The sequence below is a fragment of the Polyodon spathula genome, chromosome 21, assembly GCF_017654505.1.
Source record: "Polyodon spathula isolate WHYD16114869_AA chromosome 21, ASM1765450v1, whole genome shotgun sequence".
NCBI lineage: Eukaryota > Metazoa > Chordata > Actinopteri > Acipenseriformes > Polyodontidae > Polyodon > Polyodon spathula.
Window position 1 is genome coordinate 3,116,833 of NC_054554.1, and position 23,140 is coordinate 3,139,972.

General features: G+C 40.3%; 2 protein-coding genes across 3 annotated transcripts; both read left to right on the forward strand.

Annotated features, from left to right (window-relative positions):
* The first annotated feature begins 1,281 nt into the window (after positions 1-1,281).
* On the forward strand, positions 1,282-6,013 carry cmtr2 (cap methyltransferase 2). 2 transcript variants are annotated; one of them, XM_041221197.1, is made up of 2 exons: positions 1,282-1,421; positions 2,460-6,013. In XM_041221197.1, exon 2 carries the CDS (start codon positions 2,485-2,487, stop codon positions 4,789-4,791), a length of 2,307 nt encoding a protein of 768 aa, XP_041077131.1. In that variant the 5' UTR covers positions 1,282-1,421; positions 2,460-2,484; the 3' UTR covers positions 4,792-6,013. The 2 variants fall into 2 exon arrangements, with proteins under 2 accessions (XP_041077131.1, XP_041077132.1); XM_041221198.1 differs by having other exon boundaries at positions 1,282-1,378.
* Positions 6,014-8,315: 2,302 nt separating this feature from the next.
* LOC121296674 (purine nucleoside phosphorylase-like) lies at positions 8,316-15,660 on the forward strand. Its single transcript, XM_041222441.1, has 4 exons — positions 8,316-8,508; positions 13,083-13,328; positions 15,016-15,113; positions 15,461-15,660. Exons 1-4 carry the CDS (start codon positions 8,486-8,488, stop codon positions 15,658-15,660), a joined length of 567 nt encoding a protein of 188 aa, XP_041078375.1. The 5' UTR covers positions 8,316-8,485.
* The last annotated feature ends 7,480 nt before the right edge of the window (positions 15,661-23,140 follow it).

Consider the following 23,140-nt stretch of genomic DNA (forward strand, 5'->3'; position numbering starts at 1 on the left):
ATTATAAGGTCACTCCAGTGTGTTACCAATTTCTGTTGTTTAATTTAATTATATATATCTATATATATATATATATCATATATATATATTATCTCCTATATATATATATATATATATATATATATATTGCTATGCAGAACATATTACAGGGTTTGTCAGATGCTTGATTTTGGTAGAAATCAAGGAAGGCACTTTCCTATATGAGATATCTCTTGAGAGACTAACTGTATGGATACAGCTGCAGAGCTATTAAAATGCACGATGACTGAAAGAAGTCATTTTAATGAGATATAGTAAATGTTAGTGACACTGGGTAGCAATTAAAGGTAGACCTATTTATCGAGAATCCAACTCTTGTGAAACACACTAAAGTAGAACACATTTGAAAAATTAGACAAAAATGTTATGAAAACAACTTTATGACCTTAATACTTTTTAAGTGGTTATTACAATGATCCATTGTATTATTTGTGTTATTGTATGACAGTGTATGTCGGTCGCAAATGGGAAATCGAATAAAGTCAGTAATATTAAAGTTCTAAACACAAATGTTAAAAGGAAAAACTCAGTTTCAATAAACTTTTTGCCCCGTGAATCTTATTAGCTTACAGTGGCAGTTCAGAAGCTAACAGATTTCAGTAGTTCAATTTACTTTACCCTTTTAATTTTAAAGCGTAAATTAAATATGATTTTAACAACAACGCTTTCATTTCAAATAAAAATGGCATCTGCATGTTATACATCGGTGGATCTTCTGTGTACATGACTTTCCTACCTACTGTTTATTAGTTGTCATGACAGCAGCCACCTCGACGTTTCAATATGCCGTACACTGATTGGCGTGTTGATATCTATTCTTTCCTTTGATTGGTAATCTGGTAAGGCGCTCACTGGAAAGGAGAATGAAGATGAGGGAGGTGTTGATAATATTTTAGAAACGGGTCCACGTTAAGTTTTGGAGTACGGTAACGACACTTTCTTCACTTCTTTGGAAAATACTTGTACACCATTCATTTATTTTATTAGACGATGGATATCATTAAACATATCTAAATGCATAAACCTTGCGTTACCGTTTGTTTAAATTATGATTTGTAAGCCCGGCACGGTCGGAGAATCTGACATTTTGGGGAAGAGAGAGAATGAGAATGTTTTAAATGTGCTTGCTCTCCACTCAACCCGAACTGCAATATTAATTGGACTTGCTTTGCAATGTTTCCAAGCAATGTCACGTGTGGAGGGAAGCCTATCGAGTGTCACGCAGGGCACGCAGTCCCGGCGTAGACGTAGCTGTAAACTTCATTTAATTTTTTTCCCCAGTTTTATGTAAGCGTGTTATTTACGCTGTTGCTGAACAAACCAAGGCACGGCACAACAGGTAAAGGGATGACCGCGATTTCTTTACATTCCTATTAAAAAAGGTTGGTATATTTAGAAAGAAAGACCGGCCCTACCTGACGCATCGTACTTTCCTCAGTAGCCCTTCCGGCAACAATGCCTGGTTCTCCGGAGTTATTGCAGTAATTTGAAAGAGATGTGGTTATACGCCAAAATAGTTTTATCTGCAAGAAGTACTGCCATTGATATAGAGCCACTGTTTTCTTCAGATAAGGCACGTCTGTCTCTGAATGTTTGTGCAGTTGTTGATTATTAGTTACCTATAACATGTCCACTTCCCCCGGCATTCAGTGTTAGGTAGCTTCTGGTTATATTGCCCAGGACAGAATAGTGCCAGATAAAAAAATGTTACAATTTATGTTGCCTTTTAAAGCTAATATGCCCCATGCAGACGCCAGGTGGGTTTGATAGAACAAACCCACGGGCAATTAAATACAAAACAGATCCCTATTACTGCAGTACAAAACAGGCTTCTTTAAGAGGTTCACTGATACATTGTCAGCAGATATATGAAGGCTTACCTACTGTATATTGCAACCGGTTTGTTTGATGTTTTTACTGCAGTGTCCCGTAGAACCCGGTCAGGCGTGCGAGAGTTGATTTCCTGTATAGTGGACTTTAGGTGCTACTGTGTAATATAGATGGCATATACAGGAATGCCACATTTTTATATTATAGGTCTTATTGAGGAAGTGTCAAACCTTCAAACAGTTGCACAACAATAGGGATCAGTTGTTCTCTGAACCAAGTAAACAAAATAACTTTGTAATTGCTCCAGGGGGTGAGCATCCATAACCACAGGAGCATAATTCTGATTAGACAAGAAAGAGGAAGTGTCCAGCTGCATGTATGAGTATGTGATGCAGTAAATGGGTTTTTATTGTGGTTGCCTGCTGTGTGGTTGCCCTTATGAGCAAAACATTACCTCTGTGTCAGTACCTGATATATAAATCAATAAAAAATATAAGCATGATATACAAAACAATAGAGATGCTTTTTTTTTAATGAAAGTTTGTCGTTAATTGTGACATAATTTAATATTTTTTTTCTTCTTCTTTCAGGCGTAAGAAAGGGAAATAAGTGAAAATGAGCAGAGGCCGGGGAGTAAGAAAAAAGTTTGCTGTGGATCATCTGGAAAAAAACCTTGAAGAATTCAGCCCAGATATTCTTAATGAAGTCAAAGAACTCTTCTGCAAAATTGTTACATATGCTAAACCACCCTCCGGGGAATGGCTTATCCCAGACCCCAACGAAGCCCTAAAGTACGAGCTCCAAAAGGACGAGAGACTCCAGGCTCTCAAAGAGTCTCTGAATGAAGTTAAAAATCAACTCAGCGACAAGAACCTTGAAGTGTGGCATCGGCACACCAGCTTTACCAACAAGGCTGGCAAGGTCATCTCCCATGTGAGGAGCATGGTTAACGCTGAAATATGCACCCAGGCATGGTGCAAGTTCTATGAAATCCTGGGCACCTTCCCCCTGCTTCCCGAACAGGCCCTTCGTAACGGCGAGCTCAACTCTGTGCATCTCTGCGAGGCACCTGGTGCTTTCATCGCCAGCCTGAACCACTACCTCAAGTCCAACTCTCTGCACTGTGACTGGACCTGGGTGGCCAACACTCTTAACCCCTACCATGAGGCCAACGACAATGGCATGATGATAATGGACGACCGGCTCATTGCCAACACCCTGCCCTGGTGGTTCTTTGGCTCTGACGATACCGGTGATATCATGATCCAGAAGCACCTGCTGGAACTGCAACACTTCACCAAGAGCATGCGCTCCATTGACTTGGTCACGGCAGATGGCAGTTTCGACTGCCAGGGTAACCCAGATGAACAGGAAGCGATAGTGGCGCCATTGCACTATTGCGAGGCTGTCAGTGGTTTGATGCTGCTCAGCACTGGTGGCTCCTTTGTTTTAAAGATGTTCACCTTGTATGAGTATTCTTCTGTCTGTCTGCTTTACCTCCTAAACTGCTGCTTCAAAACTGTCCATGTTTTTAAGCCTGCAACTAGCAAAGCCGGTAACTCTGAAGTGTATGTAGTGTGTGTGGAGTACACTGGGAAAGAAGCTGTGAGGCCTTTGCTCTCCAAAATGATACGGAACTATGGCAAAGATATAGCCAACCAAGCCCTCTTTCCCAAACATTTAATCCCAGAATCCTTTTGGAAGCAACACCAAGAATGCTGTGCCTTCTTCCATAGACACCAGGCTAACACTATCAATGAGAACCTTCGCTTGTTTTGCTGTATGAATGAGGAACAAACCCAAAGGCTGAATCTGCTACGGGACTGTGCCGCAGAGTTCTACCTGCAGAGGTTTCAGGTACAATACCTCCACAGAAGCAAATGGCTTTCCAAAAACGCCCTTCCTGGCTGCAATCTGAACAGTAAATTATTTGGCCATAGGAAGCAGGTTGGTTCGTTCAACGAAAGGAAGGAACTGGAGACACTGGCCTGGAAGGATAAGGTGGAAAGAGGATATTATAGAGCTTTTATTGAAGAGCATGTTTTGTGTGGTTTTGGCAACAACTGTGTGTTGAGAGGACCGGCAAGTGATGCAGAATTTGAGTCCTGGTACGTCTTGGTTGGACAAAAACTACCCAAGGTCAGGAGCTCACCTTTTTGTGAAATGGACTTGTTGAATTACCTGAACGAAGCCATAGAACAGACTGCAGTAACCAGGCTTGAGGATGCCTCCTTCGCTGCACCAGTCTCAAAGCCCTGCAGCACCTGCCTTGTTTTAACAGCTGAGCTTGTAATGTCAGAGGTGTCAAGTCTGATTCGGGGCCAGTTCACATTCACTGCTTTAGAAAGGGTTGACCAATGCCTTGTTGTGGGTTGTCCATTTTTTTTCAGCAGTACCAAACAGTCAAATCCTCTCAGCGTGCAGTTTTCTGAAGCACCACCTTGCCCTGCAGTGGACCACATGACGCTTCACGATGGAGACCCAAAGTACCAGCAAGACCTCCTGTACTGCATCCTGTGCTCCTTGGACAAACTCCAGGCTGGTGGATCATTCATTCTTCCCATTTTCTCGTCCTTTACTCGTTTCACAGCAGGGTTGATACTGGCTCTTCACCAGTGCTTTCACTTTATAACCTTTAGGTGCCCAACCTCATCTGATGCTCTGGGAACAATTGCTGTCTTGCTATGCATCGGTTACCAGCTCCCCAGTCAAAAACTCATTGGTTTTTTGCAGCAGATGCATGACTTGATGTTGGCCGCTCTGAAACCAGGCTCTCAGCAAGTACTGCAGTTTGTGCCAATGGAGATACTGCTGAAAGGGTCATTGCCTGAGTTTTTATGGACCATGAACACATCAATCACAAAGCACAGGCTGCATTTATTGTTTCAGTCTGACCAGCAGTCACTGATGGTGACTAGTTAGATATTGGAGAGATCCACCACGGTTACTGCAGCTGTTAGAGGTGTTTATTTCAACCGACACTAAAATGAGCTTCCTATAATCATTTGGAGAGGCTATTTGTGTTATATAATGAGGCTGTTTTTTCATTAAACTGTTGGTGAAGAGAATAAGAGAAGAACATATATATAATATGCAATTGCAAACACATTATAAAAGTGATGAATGAGTGTTTGCTGTTAAGTGGTTTATTCAGTCATGCTATGGCAACCCTGATGATAGAGGGATTGTCGGTAATTTTTTGAGAAAACCGTTAATTTTGTTTTGAGCAAACTTGTGAATGAACACTGCATTTCCTTGTTAACTTCAGTGTTTTGGATTTGCACTAGGCACTGTAACATTTCAGAAGTTTTTTCCTACTGAGGTTTGACAGGACAGGGTTATAGATGCTTATAAAATAGATAATAGATTTGTGAAGATGTTTGTTTGGTTTTTTTATTGTTCAGACAGTGAGCCCTCCTGTAACAGTAGGGACACACCCATTACAGATGCTGCTGTAAACTCCCAGAGAGTACTTAAGTTAGAACATCTGTTGTAGTTTTATTTTATAGGAGGGGGTCAATATTTCATTCAAGCAGTGACTTATAATTGTGTCAATTTGTGTGCATATATTAAGAGTAATCCACTACAACATTGCTGTAATAGTTATATCTTAAATGTTCTTTAAAAAAAAAAAAGTATATTTGCACTTCGCAAATGGTCATGTTTGTATATCAGTTAAGAAAGGTTATGCAGTATGCCTGCATGGCACAGCACATTGTGCCTGATTGGGTGGAGGGGACCACAGTTTAAAAATGAATTTGAGTCTCTGCATCTCTCTGTATGTAAGTGGTGTGATGGCCAGGGCAGATAAAAACTGGACCGACGAAAGGTACTGTGCACGACTGACCCGGTAAGTGAAATCCTCATGGAGATTTAGAAATTCAGTGCATCACGTCTAATGTACAGTAGTAGAATGCAACTATTATTTTTGTCAAGATTGTTTGGCATCTAACCAGTCTTTTAAAGAGATGTTTGCTTTATCAGGATTGCTTAGAAAGCTGTGCTTCTTATTGCCATACTGTATTTTCATTTGTAATCCCATTTTTTTCTTTTTTTTTTTTAAGATGTTTTGGGCAAATATAATGTGTGAAGTACAGTAACCCCTCCTGTTTTTTTTTTTGTTCTGTCCAACTGTGTACATAATTTAAAAATACATAAATTGAATGGAGAATGTGTGTCTGCAGTTTTAATTCAAAACTTGTATTGAAATAAGGCCAGCATTCTAGTTCTTGTGGGTTTTCAAAGTTTGAAAGGTGAACATTAGAAATGTAAAAATGTAAATGACTGATGTTTTACTTGTTATACCATCTCGGGCATCTGATGGGTATTCGTAAGATCTTTTATTTCTCCATTTCATCGCCTTTATTATTCAGTATATAGTTGCTCGACTCAAATGGAAGTGAAGAAGTGGGAACTTTCAGGCTTGCATTACCATCTTTAAATAAGCATTCATTTTATAAAACATGCAATACTGGTTATTGCTAAATATAATGTTAGCAATGCTTCTGTTCATTTATTTTAAAAATTGATTGCTAGTTACGGTTTGGGCGTGATTTCAGTTTATTTTTTTCTCTTCTAATTCTCTGATCACATTCTGACCGGATCGTGTAGTTCCCTGTGATTTAATTAATTTTTCCATGTAAGAATAATCACTCGGTAAGAATGGAAAGTATAATGAGCTCTGGGCAGAAATCCCACATGTTAAAGAAATAGCTGATGAAAAAAGAGCCAGCTTAGCTAGACTGAGTTCATTACATGGAGGGATCATTTAGCTACTCCTAGAACCCAATTTAAATAGTATCTAAGGAAAAAATAAACAGAAGTTGGGATAGTCCTTGCATATTTTTATCCTGTTTTAGATACGAAACAAAGAGGCATGGTGGAGAATAGAATATATCCGCGTCATCCACATGTGGTTCTTTAGTTTATTAAGATACTAATAAATATACAAGGTGTCAGTGAAACTTCAGGACAACAGGAATGTTCCCATTAAGGTAATAAGACCATCAAATTAGGTCACCCTCTGTTAGATGTAATTGGTTATAGGTTTTGATTGCATTAGTAACAATATTATACATGTTTTTTCTTTAAAACGTTGTGGTCCAGAAGCTCTTCTGAACCAGTGTCCTAACTTGGCACAATGTCAACTGTTATTACCAGTAAAATAAATAATCTGAGTGCCAAGCCGAACATTAGAGCGCTGGTTTAACTTCTCTGGAGACCTGGGGGGAACAAAAGTTTGTTGTGTTAGAACTTGTGAAGCAAAAAACATGAATGCTACCATCGTGATCTGCCACGTGCTAGCAGATCTATCTTTAATGGGGGCCTCTGCTGGATAGATACATATATTAATATTTCCATGAGTTTTTTTCTTTTATTTTTTCCCCGAAGGATTTTAAAATCACTTTGGAAACCATTCTTTGTACCCAGTCTTACACTGCCGATCGCTGTTTTATTTATGTGTACTCTACTGCCTAATGAAGGAGAGGGAACAGATGTTTGGAAGAAGAAAAAAAGCAGTATTGCCATTCCTGGTTTCAAAGAGATGAAAGCAGATGTACAGCAAAGGCATGAAGAAACACAGCCCAGTAAGATACAAGGATATGCATTGCAATGGTTTGCGAGGAAATGTGTGCGGATATAATATATGTTGATGGAGGGACTGTTTTTTTGCTTGTTTGATCAAAACAATTTCAAGGTGTAAGTGATTTCTGATGGCTTTAGAGCCTAAGGCTCTCAGCCTAGCACGTAATAAATAACATCATTAAATGTGATTGGGAACGAATCCAGGTGCGACAGGTTGGAATGACAAACCTGTGCAGAGGGGGTTCTATACAGCATCTGCTGTTCCATCATTTTGCCTTATAAAGGATGGGCGACTTTCTGAACGTGTGTATTTTAACTTGGGAATCTAATTGCACTGTTTTTGTAAGGGTTAATGAAAACCCTAATTTGGTCCTGGAGGGGAGTTCCACCTATTTTACCCACCACAGCAATTAAAGGAAATAGTGATGATTTAAAGGGTGAATATTCCTACAACATACACAATAAAGCTTGTGTATGAACTCTCCACAATGACCGTGGAAGGGGTGCCTTTTTAAAAAAACAAAGTGTCATTTTTGGCCAGAATTGAGTAGTTTGATGTAATAAAAAGAGAAGTACAGTTAAAGTGATTTATTATCAAAGTTTAACGTTCACGACGTTTAGGACAATATGTAAGCAGTGTAGTAGATGATAATAGAAGAACGTAATTAACTGTGATAATAAATCAGTTTATGTAAATTTTAAACTTCACTTTTTATGTCTTTACAGCTTTATGTATTTACGTAAGAACTAAGTGTGGAAGGTTATGGCGTTAGAACGATGCAGATACAGAATGTTATGTAATGACGTGATGAAGTTTCTTGTTCTCCTATAATGCTTTGCTGTACAGTAAACAGCGAAGCGCTCTTATTGTAGTGAGCTGGCAGGAGCCCTCCTCCATCACGCTATTCCCGTGCGAGGAAAGCACTTGTCTATCTCGGCTGCAGGGATGTGTGTCCCCCCTGTCCTAATCTACCATCTGACCCTGACCAGTGTAACATTAGACGGTACGGCGAATTAATTAGCAATCGCCATGGCTTCAGGCAACGAATGCAGGTAAGATTCGAGTAAAAGGAAAGAATAAGAAACATATTCCTGAGGGACAGCGGCGTTCGGTTTCAAACAAACCTCTCCGGGTTTAACCAACTGGAGCACGATTATTATTAGCCCTTCTTTAAGGTATGGCTTCATTCAAACAATCCATTGCAAAATAGTAGTGAACAAAATATAAAGGCAGACATACGTAGTGTATAGGTCAGTCCTGAGACAGAATAATACACACGAGCTCCGAGTCCGGCTACAGACCACGCACATTTACAAGAGCTGATCCGATTATTAAGGGAAAAAGGCATTTTTTTCTAGGATATGAGTACAGATACATTCGGCATTAAATGTCGATATATTTTTTGATCAGTGCCCAAGCGAAGTTTTAAAATGTCGCTACAGGACAGGGTGCATTCTTTTCATGATTCATAACAACTGTTGCTATGCTATGCCCAGGAGAAAAAAAAAAACAACAACAAAACAAACAGAAAAACAGGACCAGTGCGGAAAAAAAAACAAGTCACGCGGAACCATACTTTCATGAAGGAGGAGGGGGGCGGGGGTGGGCGGAACCATACTTTCATGAAGGAGGAGGGGGGCGGGGGTGGGCTGTCAAGACTGTCATGAAGGATACGAAACGTACTGTTGAAGTAAACCCGGATCACACACCCGGATCCGCCCATGCCAATGTCTCTGTAGTGCCAGGGAGCCACGTGAACTAGCTTTTGTTTTTGTTCAGTGAAAGCTTTGGCATGTTCCTAATAACCAGTGCCCGCTTCCTAACCGCGGCATCAAAGGGAAGTGCTGAGCGCAGAGAACTGTTGTCAGGACCCTGGACAGCGGTGGGCTGGGCGCCTGGGACTGGCTTTGTGTACGATTCCGGTTACAGGTCGTTCGCTGTGACAAAAAATACACTTTGAAATCACCTCATTCCCCGCATGCTAATAATATATATTCAGTACTATAGTAGTATGCTTACCCCCGGATTCTGCTGAACACTACGCTGGCATCCATAGTATTGCAGGAAGTTAAACACAATATTGAATGTGCAATTGGAGAATTTCTTGCATAACTGTAAATTCTAAAATTTCTAAACACAAAGGTGTTTCACAATATTGTTAGTTTCTTTTTTGCCATATCTGCTACCACTGTAAAATATGTATGTAACGGTTTGTTGGGAATTGAGTTACCGCCCCTTTAAATGTGCATGAATAACGGTGAGAGGGAGAGTGATGCTGATAGCTGGAGAATCTAAATTAAGTGAAGTAAAACTAGAGCACTTTTATACACATATAACGTGATCACATCACCCTCCGTCTTGCCCAGCTGCACTGACTCTCTGTAAAGTTCAGGATTACTTTCAAAATTCTCCTGTTTGCCTACAAGGCCCTTCATCACACAGGTCCAGAGTATCTCTCCAGCCTGCTGCCCTGCTATGTCTCTGCCCACAAGCTGAGGTCCTCTGACTCTGGTCTGATTGTTATACCAAAGCAAAAGTGCCCTACACTCGGAATTCACTCGGCCACTTCATGGCCCCGACTCTCTGGAACTCTCTCCCAGCTTGAGTGTGTGAAGCTCCCACAGTCGCTCGCTTCAAATCAACTCTCAAGACCCACTTGTTCTCTCTTACTTTCCATGCTCTTCAAGCCAGCTATCAGTTATTAGCTGTTGTCTAACTTGCTAGTTGAGATTTTTCCCTCTCTTTGTTATGATTCTGTATGACACATGCATCCACAATGTTTAGAACTCACATCCTAGCCTTGTATTTAATGTACTATGTATGCCTCGTATCTCATTGTATTTAATGTACTGCATTGTTTTCACTGTTTAATGTATTATGCATTGTTCCTCACAGTCTTGTAAAGTGCTTTGTGATGGTGGTCCACTATGAAAGGCGTTATATAAAGTAAATATTGATTGATATTGAATGTTCATGGAAGTGCCAAGGAAGTTATTTTATGTTATTTTGTATTGTCAGGTAAGTGGGTACTGTGTATTTACAGAGTAGTTACTTCATAAATGCATGAGTATTTACACACAATTACAATGTTATTATGCATAGTTACTTCATGTTAGGGTTATATCAGAAAATAGTTATATTGTGCAAAAATATTTACACATTAAGTACATTGTAACTATGCATAATAACATTGTAATTGTGTGTAAGTACTCATGCATTTACTGCTACTATGTAAATACACAGTAATTAGATATTTAATGTAAAGTGTTACTGATAAGTGCTAGGAAATGCATTTTGAAGAAAGGTAAATGAACGTAAAAGTTGTTTAATGGTGTATCTGGTTCTGCTCCTCTGAGATAAAGAGCTCAAATACTGTATGGCTGCTGCTACAGGAAGGAGGATTTCTGTAGAGAGCCAGAAAGATTTAAGGGGAGGAAGCTTGTCTGTAGTTTAACTACCTTAGATAATGTAAATGAACTGGTAAGCTAACAATGACTGCTTAGGAGGCTAAGAAAGAAAGTACTATAGTACACTTTCACCCAGAAATCACTTGCTGTATGTATTGTAAAATTGAACATTATTGGAGTACTGCTTTGAAGTTAGACCAGGTATAGAGATTAAGAGGTGTTATGCAAATGCAATCTGGGTTCTATATATAAAGTAATGGTTAATTGGAAGACTAATAAGATATGTACATGGGGCTGTCCCTTTTCCCAAACTATAGCTTTAAAACTCCATTCAAGTTTAAGATTAATCTATTATAAGTATTCTAGATACAATCCATCTCTATATAAAGTGCTAAATAAGCCAATTTGTGCTTCATACACACTTCTAAATACAATGTGTTGCATTTTTAATAGTCTTAGAAAGCTTTTTTGGCAGGGGTCCAATGCAGATAAATGCACTGAGCCATGTTTACAATATGCACTTTAAGAAGCTGTATCTTCAACAGTCAGGGTCAAATGAGAGCAAGTGTATAGACTTTGGTGCTGTAAGCAAAAATGTACTGAAATCATAATAACTTGCATCACCTCACCTCCAGCCAGGGGCCAGTCAATGAGCACATGTGCACTCTGGATGTAAAATGCACTCCACCCCCTTGTGGTAGAAAGAGAGCATTGCATCTCATTTCACATGATCATGCTGCTTCAGAGGGGAACGCTTTCCCCAAGCTCACTCAGAGACAGCCGCCTGCCTGACCTGACACCCACAGTGCAAGGGCTAGGACACTTGTGAGAGACTACTGTTTGATTGAAGGGTAGAATCACAAAGACAGATTTAACCCCCAACTCTTAGTATTGTGTGATGCAGCAGAAGACTACAGAGGAAGGGTAATGATAGATAGTAAGATAGATACAGAAGTGTGATGCAAAGCGTGCAATTTGTGTTTAAATGGCACATTTGTCATGTACACCGGTTGCTAGGATACTGTGAATTCCTACATTTCCCACATGAATGGAAAGCAGGGTGGTGACTGAAGTGGTCTTTGACGGTGTTTATTTTTTGTTTGTTTTGCTCTGAGATGAATCGTTAGTCCATTATGCATTTCCCTAAATACTGTAATTCCATGATCAGCCTTCAGAGTCACCGAGGTCTCTTACCCTTACTGAAAAATAAACTCAATGGGAAACCACAGTCTCTTCGATATTTTCTAAGATGGTGGCCAACACTCAAAAAATACCCAAGATTCCATTCCTTTAGTGCAGTTCCGCTTTAGAGCAGAAATACTGCGTGTGTGGCTTCATTGATTCAAGTTCATTCACTTTCATGGTGCCTGTACAAAACATCAAAGCACATTGAATTGATCTGATCATAATGTATGGCAAACATGGTAAGTATATAAATCATAGTCACCAATGTTATTGACATCTCCTTTACATGATTAAACCAGAGCACGCACATAGAGAAAGCAGAAAGGGTTAAACCTTTGTATAAATTCGAGAGTTTATTGGGTTATATTCAAATGCAATCTGAAATATGTATACGAGGCTATGAGTATGGGATAACAGTTTGATGAAGATTGGTGCAGCACGATCAGCACATAAGAGTCCCCATTTTTTAATGAGGACCCTAAATATTGAAAATATATTGCAGAGAAAAGAATATGTAATAATCCCTATCATTTCCCAGCCCATCCACTGAGATTGGTCACATTGTTCTTGATGTGCTGGAGGCAGTTCTATTACCTTGCTTCACTGAAGATTTAATACACCCCTGAATATTATATTCAAAGAAACACTAAGCTTTTTATTTTTGCTTATCCTGCTTTGTCTCAAGCTTTGTTACACTCCTCTTGTGTTTGTCACTGGGATTTCTAATGGATCCCCAATGCCATCCCTCTCTTTTCATCTCTTCAAAAACAACAATGCGGGTTTAGCATCATTTCACATTGTTTGTTTGTTTGTTGTATGTAAGCTGATTGGTTGACACTGTTGATGTTTTGTTCCCTGTTCATGGAGTTATATAATAACAACAGCTTGAATATGAGCTGTAGAGAAGAGCCCTTGTTTTATTTGTACCTCATTATTCCCTGTCTGTATTGTCTTGATGTTAAATATGTACACATCAAGAAAATATAGATGGAGTACTGCATCAATACATATATTTCTTTCCCTCTCCATTTTAGCTATGCTTTTGAGGATTACAAAGAGACAGCTGACTGGCTTCTGGCACAGACTGAGATGCGTCTGAAGGTGGCTGTTATCTGTGGCTCCAGTCTGGGAGCCTTGGCTGAGCTGTTTGAGAACCAGACTGCCATCCCCTACAAGGACATCCCCCACTTCCCACAGAGCACAGGTACTGCAAGCCTGCCTCCCCATTCCATCCAAGACCTGTGCCAACGTTCAGCTACAATAACAGTTACTATGACATTGTAAATGCAATTAATTATGAATTACACAATTACAATTGGAATTGACCTCCGGTCTTATGAATATACACATTATTGGTAAATAACCTCCCCCCATCTCAGATATTTATTCATTGGAACTCTTCCCGTGACTGATTTCTCCTCTTCGGATTGCTGTTTTCCATATATTTCCATGACTGTATTTACCAGTTAAATTCTCCTGTCTCCTGTTCCAAGGCGTGTTGGTTTTTATCCCAGTGAAGGTTTGCATTCTTTGCGAGGATTTTCCCATATGTAAACAAATAAATAATAAATATCCCTCTCAAAATTAATGGACTGATCCAGTGGTTGCATCGTTGATTGTTGTTGTCTGTAATTCTTTTTGGATGGGACAGCAGGTGCCTGTCTATATGTGGGCGTAGCAGTGGGTACTTGCACACTTCGTTCTTCACTAGAGATGCATCATCAAAGACATTCCTTGATGTAGCTGCAGCGAAATCCAGTCTGCTCAGAAGGGTTGCACGTTCTCCTACAAAACATGCCTGTATTACTGGTCTCTGCCACAGGGATTAAGCCCATTGATGAAGAAGTGCTTCTGACTGGCCTTTTTCAGGCATCCTGATAGGACACCCAAGCACATGGTCTCCTAATGGCATCCCTAGATATACTGCTGAGTTCTGTATTTCTATTTCAATATTGTAAAATATCATATAACCTCAGCTGGTTACTAGAACTGGACTCTCTTAGCGGAGTCTACAGAACCCAGTGGACACTTATCAAAACTGGCATCGCATACAGTCTGCATCATCAGGTTTCAAGACACCCTGTCAACTCAAACAAGTACAAAAAAAATCCCTGTTTGCAGAGCTCTTTCAGCTTGTTATAGTGATGTAAGCACTAATGCTGTGTGTGGGAGCTAGTGTGATGAAAGCTAGCCATCATATGCTCCTGGAAGATACACGCCCAATCAGAGCACAGAGCTGTGTTAGTCAAGGTTCGTGCCAGGTAATAAAACCCCAGTGGCATCGTTTACCACAGCTGCATCAGTTTAACAAGATATTTGACACAGTTTAGCCCCTGATTCAGTCTCACAAGCATCTAATGAGTCAGACAGAGGGCTTTCATCATCTTTCATTTATACATTTTAACACTTGTCTATTTAGAAGCTTGCTCTGGTAAATGTTTGGGTAGCCTGCAACAGTGACTCACTCGTCTGATTGTCATTAAACAAGGTGCAAAGTGATGCCGAGACAAACAGATGCTTTTGAGGTGAGCCCCACCTGGCAGCTTGTAAAGGAAGATGGAACCGAACGACCTCCAGTGCTGTTTGTTCTGCAGTCTGTGCTTCGGTTCAGTGCCTGCACTGTTGAGTTCTGCCCGGCTTCAAGGAGGTGTAGCATTAGTGGGAAAAAAAATAATTTACCTTTTTTTTTAATTGTTTTCCAGGACCCCCTTGTAAATACCTGAGTCTCAATGGGTAAATCTCCTGATTAAATAAATAAATAAGGCAGCAAAGGTGTAGACCTGCTATTTAAATGGCTTTTGTAGCATTTCCAGTTTGCAACAAAATGTACACTCTCAACCTGATTAGCCACTGAACACTTAGAAACACATTATATCTCAACTTAAAACCAGACAAAGCCCTGATGGTAAAGCACGTAATCTGTTTATATAGAACCTGCTGTTGTTTCAAATGCTTTTTCATTGACAGTCTGAGTGTGAGAACGGTGTACAGCATGGTAGCTGGGCCTTCGTACGAGACGACTGCAGAATGCAACATGCTCCAGATGCTGGGGGCAGATGCTGTTGGTGAGTAAGGATGGTCAGGACTGCACATACTCATTTACCTGACTTGCGTATCAAAAGGTTAGTCAAGGGCCCTTATATAGTGAAATATAGTGCTCAAGTACACTTTACTGTCAACATGAACAAATAGGCTAATGGCTTCTAAACTTGGGCCTAGTTTTACCATGATTCTGTATATTGTGTATTTCACACACTGGCCTGGGATGTCTCTAGTTAAACCACCTGCGCCTCCCTCTCTCTCCTCATTCTCCTCTCTCTACTCCCTCTCCTCTCTCTCTCTCTCCTCTCTCTCCTCTCTTTCTCTCCTCATTCTCCACTCTCTCCTCTCTCTCCTCCCTCTACTCTCTCAGGCATGAGCACCGTTCCAGAGGTGATCCTGGCCAGGCACTGCGGGCTGCGGGTGTTCAGCCTGTCGCTTATCACCAACAAAGTTGTGATGAACTACAACAGCCACGAGAAGGTCAACCATGAGGACGTCCTCAGGACATCCAAACTCCAGGCAGAGGACTTGCAGAATCTGGTCATCTGCCTCGTAGCCAAGTTGGGGTAGATACAAATAACCATGCTCCATACCCTAATGGAACAAGACCCGTTGGATACACGTAGGCCAACATCAGAGGTCCATCTGGGATCTCGTCTATAAATATAGTCTAACATCTCTCTTTCTTTCTTTTCAGCTAAATGACTTTACTTTCTAAATGACTCAGATTTGTCTGAACTGAAACACCAAACAGTTCATTCCACATTTTACAAGATCTCAGAGAAGTTTGTTACTGTGGCCTTGGTGCTAGATCTAGATACCAAGGAGCACATCCATCCTCTGCAGATGCAGTGGAAACCCAGACAGGCAGTCAGTCAATTTATAGGCCAGGCTTGAACCTGTATCCTGAAACAGCACAGCCTAGGGCTGGTCACCTTTGAGCTTCCATGTTTAGAGGTCTATCTTAAATACAGTCACAAGTGGGCTATCTATATATATATATATATATATATATATATATATATATATATATATATATATATATATATATATATATATATATATATGAAACAAGTATTGAAGATATTTTAGATTAATCCTATTTGATCAGTTTTGATTTATTTTTAGTTATCGCTGTCAGCAACCTACATTTAACTGAAAAGGTTTTGAGTATTAGTCTTTTAAAATGTTTGGAAGTTCCAATGGATCGGCTATGTTTTTTTTTCCTAAGCTGGTGTCTTTAATTTTGTTACGCACTCACACACAAACTGTAGTAGCCCAGACATCATCCAGTCTCTTTGTACTGTATCAATATACTAAACGCAATGATTGAACACGATTTCAGTAAGGAAAATTGGCATCAGCAATAGAAATCAATGGAAAATGCAGGGCTCTGTTTCTTCACAGCAGCACAGGCTTACTCTTCAGAATCTAGTTTCCAATATACTTGGGTCCAAAGTGCTATTATTGTTATTTTTTCAAACTAAAACAGTAGTGCCTGTCCATTTAACAATTCCTAATTCCAGAAAAATCCATCTGTATGGGTTTTCACATTATGAATTGCACACAGTGCATAGAGAAATAGCAATGATTTATCACATGGTATAATCACCATTGCAGAAATCTGCAGCCACATGTGAAAATATCAGAAACATACCTATCCAGGTTAAACTTGAAGCACTACTTGTCACATGCATAGAGCCTGACGCATTTCATTTCCTTCATAACCCCTGTTAATCTGTGCAGATTGGGACCGATTTGAGCCCGAATTAGTGACAAACACAGATTAGACGAAGCTGAGTTTACTGTTTGGGAAATCCCTGGGCTATTAAATGAAAACTCGAAAAATGCAAAAATACTTATAAAACATAATGTCCCAACAGCGGTCAAAATATCTACTGTACTGTACATAGTCAGCATTGTTCAGAGACAGAGAGAGTTGGTTTTAAAAAAGGCACTGATCACTGATCTGACTGCTCTTCATATTCAGACTGCCAGGCTAAGAGAGTTAAATTTGCTTTCTGCTTGCTTGTCGCTGGTTTCAGTAACTACAAAACAGCACTGTCAGTTAGCTTGCATTATACTGTACTCAATTTAATTGAATTCAATTAAATTATGACTGTGTGCTTCCGCTGATGCGATGATTTTAGCACTAATAAAGTGAGTAAATACCTGCTTCCTCACAGATGCGATGATTTTAGCACTAATACATTTTGATAATGTGTGTGTGTATTCCACACAGCAATCAAAACTATCTGAGCAGGTGTCAGTTTCAGATCTAATTAGATTTCCTGTGCTATATATTAAACACACACAATAGATGCTATTATGTACCAGAATGCAATTTCAAAAAATGATCCGGCACATTTAAAAAAGAAATGTTTAAAGGTCACAATTATAAAAATAGATTGATTAACTCTGAAAATCAAACATGCACTTTGTATTTTTCTACATAGTGAGGTTACCCCTTTATAAATATTAATATTAAAAATAATAAGCAGCTTTCACCAATAGCACCCTGTCACCGGAGCTAATGCAATATCCACGGAAATGAACACAGACTGAGAGAGACACATGAGAAAGAGCCCAATAAACCAGCGTTGCATTGCGATTCAGTGCGATGATTTATTTATTAATTAAAACATTACAAAAATGATATGTGCCTACAAGGGAATCAGACCAGGGTCAAGGGGAACATTGCAATAGATTGTTATTAATTATGAATAAGAAACAACAATTTTTGGCACATAATTGCCAGTCTGGCAGTTTTCCCATCTGCTTGTTTCTGATTGAGGAAATCCCTTTGCAGTGCACACATTCTAGATGTTTCTGAATGAAATTAGAAAAGACATCCTCCCCAGCACCATCTCTGTTTCTCCCTTTCATTATTTATACATTCCTCCAACTACCCACGCAGTGAAGAGCGAGGTCTGATATAAAACATTCACACTGTCTGCCTCGACAGCCAAGAAAAAAGAGAAAGAAAAAAACCTTGAGGGAAATCTTTCCTAGGGTCCTTATCTTTTCAAACAAACCTGTGTGTGTGTGTGTGTGTGCGCACTCGCTAAAGAGAAAAAAAACATTCAATTGAGTTTATCCAAATTAGTTGAATTTCCAGAGAGTCCCCAATAAACATATTTTATTTATTTATTTAAGTATTTGAATGGGTAGGATCAATCCCTCTGAGGTGGAAATGTCAGAGCCAGGGGTTTGCCATTTAGGCTCAATAAAGTAAAAACAAACTATACTCGCAAGTTAGATGAATTCATGCACAGACATCTGGAGAGAATGGAGATTAGCAAGTGCAGTTAAAATAGACGAGATGAACCATTTACATATGTCACATTATTATAAAGTGGTACCCATCACGCTTTATTAAGAGAATGAACTGCAGGCATGTTTATGAATATATTCATACAGCAAACAGCATACTCTATAAACCGTGGCTTATAAACCATTCATAAATGTCACATTAATATGTCTCCAAGAAGTGTTTTGAATTAATAGTTTTTTCATTCTCTGTTCATCTATGTTTAGTTTCCCCATGCTTTCCCCATGGTTATACTATGCATGTATGATAGTTTATCATGGATTGTCATGTTTTTAACATGCAGTACCATACCCTGCTGGTCTTTGCAATGCTTCCATTGTGCTTTATTACCCTTTGCTGTGACTCTTTATTACACATAACTAGGCCTGCATTTACAGGCATGCTAATAGTTCCACAATTCGGCACTTCAGATCTTGTTCGACATCCTGTTTGGCAGATATTTGCCTTGGAAGTTCATTTGAGCACAAAACTACAGGTCCATTTCATTAGGTGCTGTATGAGTGTTTTCATGATGGTTTGTTATTACAACAGCCTAAAAAACCTCCCAGTGTTTATTAATCCTGTGTCTTAAATGCTCCAAAGCATATAGCTGTCTGGCTATGTTAGCTGAAAGCCCAATGGAATCTACCCTTGTAATGAGGGACCAGCGTAGGAGGGGACCTGTAATGCATTTCTGTGATCATGTAATGTTCTCTCTTATTTTACTGCTGCTAAGATTCCCAGCCTGCAGGAATCCTCTGTGAAAGAATTGCTGTGTCTCAGAAGGATTTTTATTCTGTATAAAAAAGCATAAAATCTGACGATATAGATAAACTGCCCAGGTCTATGTGGGCCGTCGACTTGAGAAGGAAAAGGAGACAGCAGAGAAAGCAAATATAGAGAATCTGAAACCTTTAAACTGTGTGAACTTGTATTTGCATTAGATATGCCCATGTTAAATCCACAACACAATAGGTTTAGAGAGTTTTAAACATTCCCCATTGTATATTATCACCTACTGTGCCAGCTCCTCTCCCATATGGTCTACTGCCATTTGAGTAAATAAGTTAAACGACTGCAGCTTCCCATAATAGGGTTCAAATCCAGGTTTTCGGCTTGTCAGTTACATTTTCACAAATGCTGACCGCACACACACAAACACGCAAGAAATATATTGATAGCTGGCCACCGACTTAGCTCTGGGTAAGGGCACCACCAGAAGATTTATCAAGCGCTATACAAAAATACAATCAGCACCAGTTTTTAATGAAAGAAGAAACTGTTACCGTTATATAACTGTGCAATTCAACTACACACACAACACAGGTCAACCATTTTAAATGTAGCTTTTTTTTTTTTTCAGCTGCATCAGTTAGTCTGTCTGTAACCTCTGTGATTCGTTAAGTCATTTTACATTGAGTTCTAATGTAGTGGGACTTCACTACAAGACAACCCAAACATCATGGTCACAGCAATGTGAGCATCTCTCCTTTCTGAACCACTGCAAGAGTACCGCCCCCCCCCAGCCCCCTACAGCACCGCAATATCATTTCACAGGTCAGGTGTTTTTCAATTTCAAATTTATAAGGTGTGAATGTGGAAAATGAGTTGGGCCCCAGTGACTGCGGAGAGGGCAGCGACTCGTGAAAAATAAAAATAAAAGCAGCAAGCCTTCACTTAAAACAATTTATTATACCACCACCACACCTGTCCCCCCTCCTCCTCCTCTCCTCCTTCTCTCCTCCTCCTCTCCCAATCCTCCCTCCTGCTCTTCCTTCCCCCTCGGGTCTCCCTGCATTACAAACAGCTGGTTTCATTTACATTCGGAAAACTCCATCCATTATGTCATCAGAAAGTGAGCTCCCTCTCCTACTCTTTTAATACTGCTTCTTTTTTCCCCACCCCGATCTCTTTTTTTCTTCTTTTTTCATCATTAATCGAAGGAGTGGAACAAGCAACGGGCTGCCGTTGATGGAATGCTTTTCTGGAAATTGCCTCACAAATGCATTTCTGGTCAGGGAATAAATCAGTAGACACAGCTGGCAGACAGACTGGCAGTAAAAAACCTGCTGCCAGTCCTGTGTTGAGGTCGGGTCAGACTGGGTTCCACACTGCTCAGGGGCTGGCAGGGTTGAGGCTGCTGCATGCTCGCTTCTGGGATGATCAATCCCGAACCCTGTATTAAAGGCAACCCTGACCTTCTAATGCATGAAGGTTAAAGTGCACCCACCAGTCCAAAAGTGGAGCGGTGTAGAAAGAGAGGACACCAGCTCATAGCTGAGAAGATCTGCAAGGTGCAGCTTGGAGAGAGACAGGCACATGACTGTGAGAAGTATGAAATATGAGCAGGAGGATCTTATATTTAGTCTTCTGGATCACAGTTAGGACAGCATTGCATTTAACTAGCTTCATACCTCTATCACTCCTCCAGCAGTTATTACGGAATTCAATTAATGCGCTTCGAAAGTTTTTCTCTGTCTGACCCAACTTGTGCAGCAGTACCAAGTGTCTTGCTTAAGGTACTCTGCTTGGTGCTGGTGGCAGGCTGTTTCCTGAGGAATGGGTGGAGGCTCTTCTGCTTACTGTGAGAAATGTAAATTGCCAACTCCACAATAGTCAGATGTCATTCGTCTCAGTTGCAAATGGAAGTTGTTTTGGGCTCCTGCCCGAGCACGTCAGGTTTCACAGACAAATGTTTCAACTCGAGAGATGATGATGTGACTTCTCAAGGAAGGTCAGGGAGGGGGAGTTAAGAATAAAACAAGTTTAAATAAATGCAAATTCTTTGGGGGGGAATAGTTAATGTAATATTAAAAGGGAAAGTGATCAGCCAGTCTGTTAATCCCATCCGAGTCCCTACAGATCTCCTCTGTAATCAATGACCCATCGATCACAGTGCTGCAGATCTCTGAAATCAATGACCCATCAATCACAGTGCTACAGATCTCTGTAATCAATGACCCATCGATCACAGTGCTGCAGATCTCTGTAATCAATGACCCATCGATCACAGTGCTGCAGATCTCTGAAATCAATGACCCATCGATCACAGTGCTGCAGATCTCTGAAATCAATGACCCATCAATCACAGTGCTGCAGATCTCTGAAATCAATGACCCATCGATCACAGTGCTGCAGATCTCTGAAATCAATGACCCATCGATCACAGTGCTGCAGATGCACCCATCTTGAATACACTATACAAAAAAAAGAAGATTTTTTCGAGGAAATAGATTTGGAGAGGTTTGATGAGTGATGGCTTTCCGATATTCTGAAAATGATACCTGAGCTTCCTTTTCTTGCACTTGGTGTCCAGTGTCAAGTAACGGGTGCTGATTGAATAGACCACGCTGCTCGCAATCCTCCTATAGTGTCCTATGGTGTCCTATAGTGTCCTATAGGGCTCTGAAGACTTCCAAGCTCAGGGAGGCACTTGTCTTTATACCCAGTGTTCCTTTTTTGTTCAAATAAAATCAAACTTGCAAAACTGAACTTGGATGGTTAATTAAAGGACTCCGATGTGTTCCTCTGTTGCTTTTTACTTATTCTGGAACATTAACAGTTTTCTTCTTTCATGCTGATTGCACTCTGATACATAGATCAATCTGCTGCTGGTGCCCTTCCCCTTGGAGTGCTGTGACCGTAGCAAACTCGGGGGTGTATTTCTTGTTTGTGTGCTTGTTAGGTGAAGGTGAAGAATCAACACCAACAACACCTCAGAAAGGAAACAGGGGCAGACCCTGTCAGTGTCTGGATGAGGGACCTCTGAAGTACATGCTGCAGTGTACTGCTTGTGCTGAACTTGTACCAGGGTATTTCTAAAGGGAAAACCAACATCTCTTGAGATGACTTTCAGCTCTGCTGTGAAAGTGTATTTCCATTGCACAGCAACGGAACAATGTGTCCATGTGACTTTGTATATACATTTACAGTTAAAGGTATAGCATAGCAAATTAGGAACTAGGAATTAAACGACACACCTGCACGGATGCATACATGCACACATACACACACCCTTTGGAACAGTCATATCCAACAGTTGTTTATGCCTCACAACCCATAGACCACGATTACCATGGTTACAGAGATTCTTCAGCAGCCTTCCCTTTGGGAGGGCTCCACTTAGCCTTCTCTGTATTAAGATTTCAAACTGCCTCAAGTTTCCTTTTCAGGTAAACAGCAGCTATCAGGGCAAAGAGAGATTTCGCCAGAGAAGAACAGAACCACTCTGGATCAGACAATTACAACTGGGGTACAATCACACACACTCTCTCTATACTGTTTTGCAATCGACTGCACTCTGTCCAGTATAACCTCATCTGTACAGTAGAATGAGGCTGACACTGAAGGATGACATGCACACACCTTTAGGCTAACAGGCTGTGGCAATTCACACACAGTTGCCCACTCCTACACACACACGCACGCACGCACACACACACACCCTGCACACACCTAGAATTTTTTTATTTTTATTTTGTCTAGCCAGGATAGACTTTTGAGGTGCACTCAATCCATGCACACACCTTACAGTGACACCCATACACAGGTTTACATACAAAACGTATTTTAACATTCAAGGGTAGAAATACTGCATGTGAGTGAATGGGGTGCGCATATTTAGTCAATATGTTGTAATTCTCTGATTACTTGGGGAACACGCTGCTGCAGATCGAAACTAATGGTAGCAATAGGAGGGATTCTGAAATTGGAGCGCAGCGCCCTCTAGAGGATTGTTCC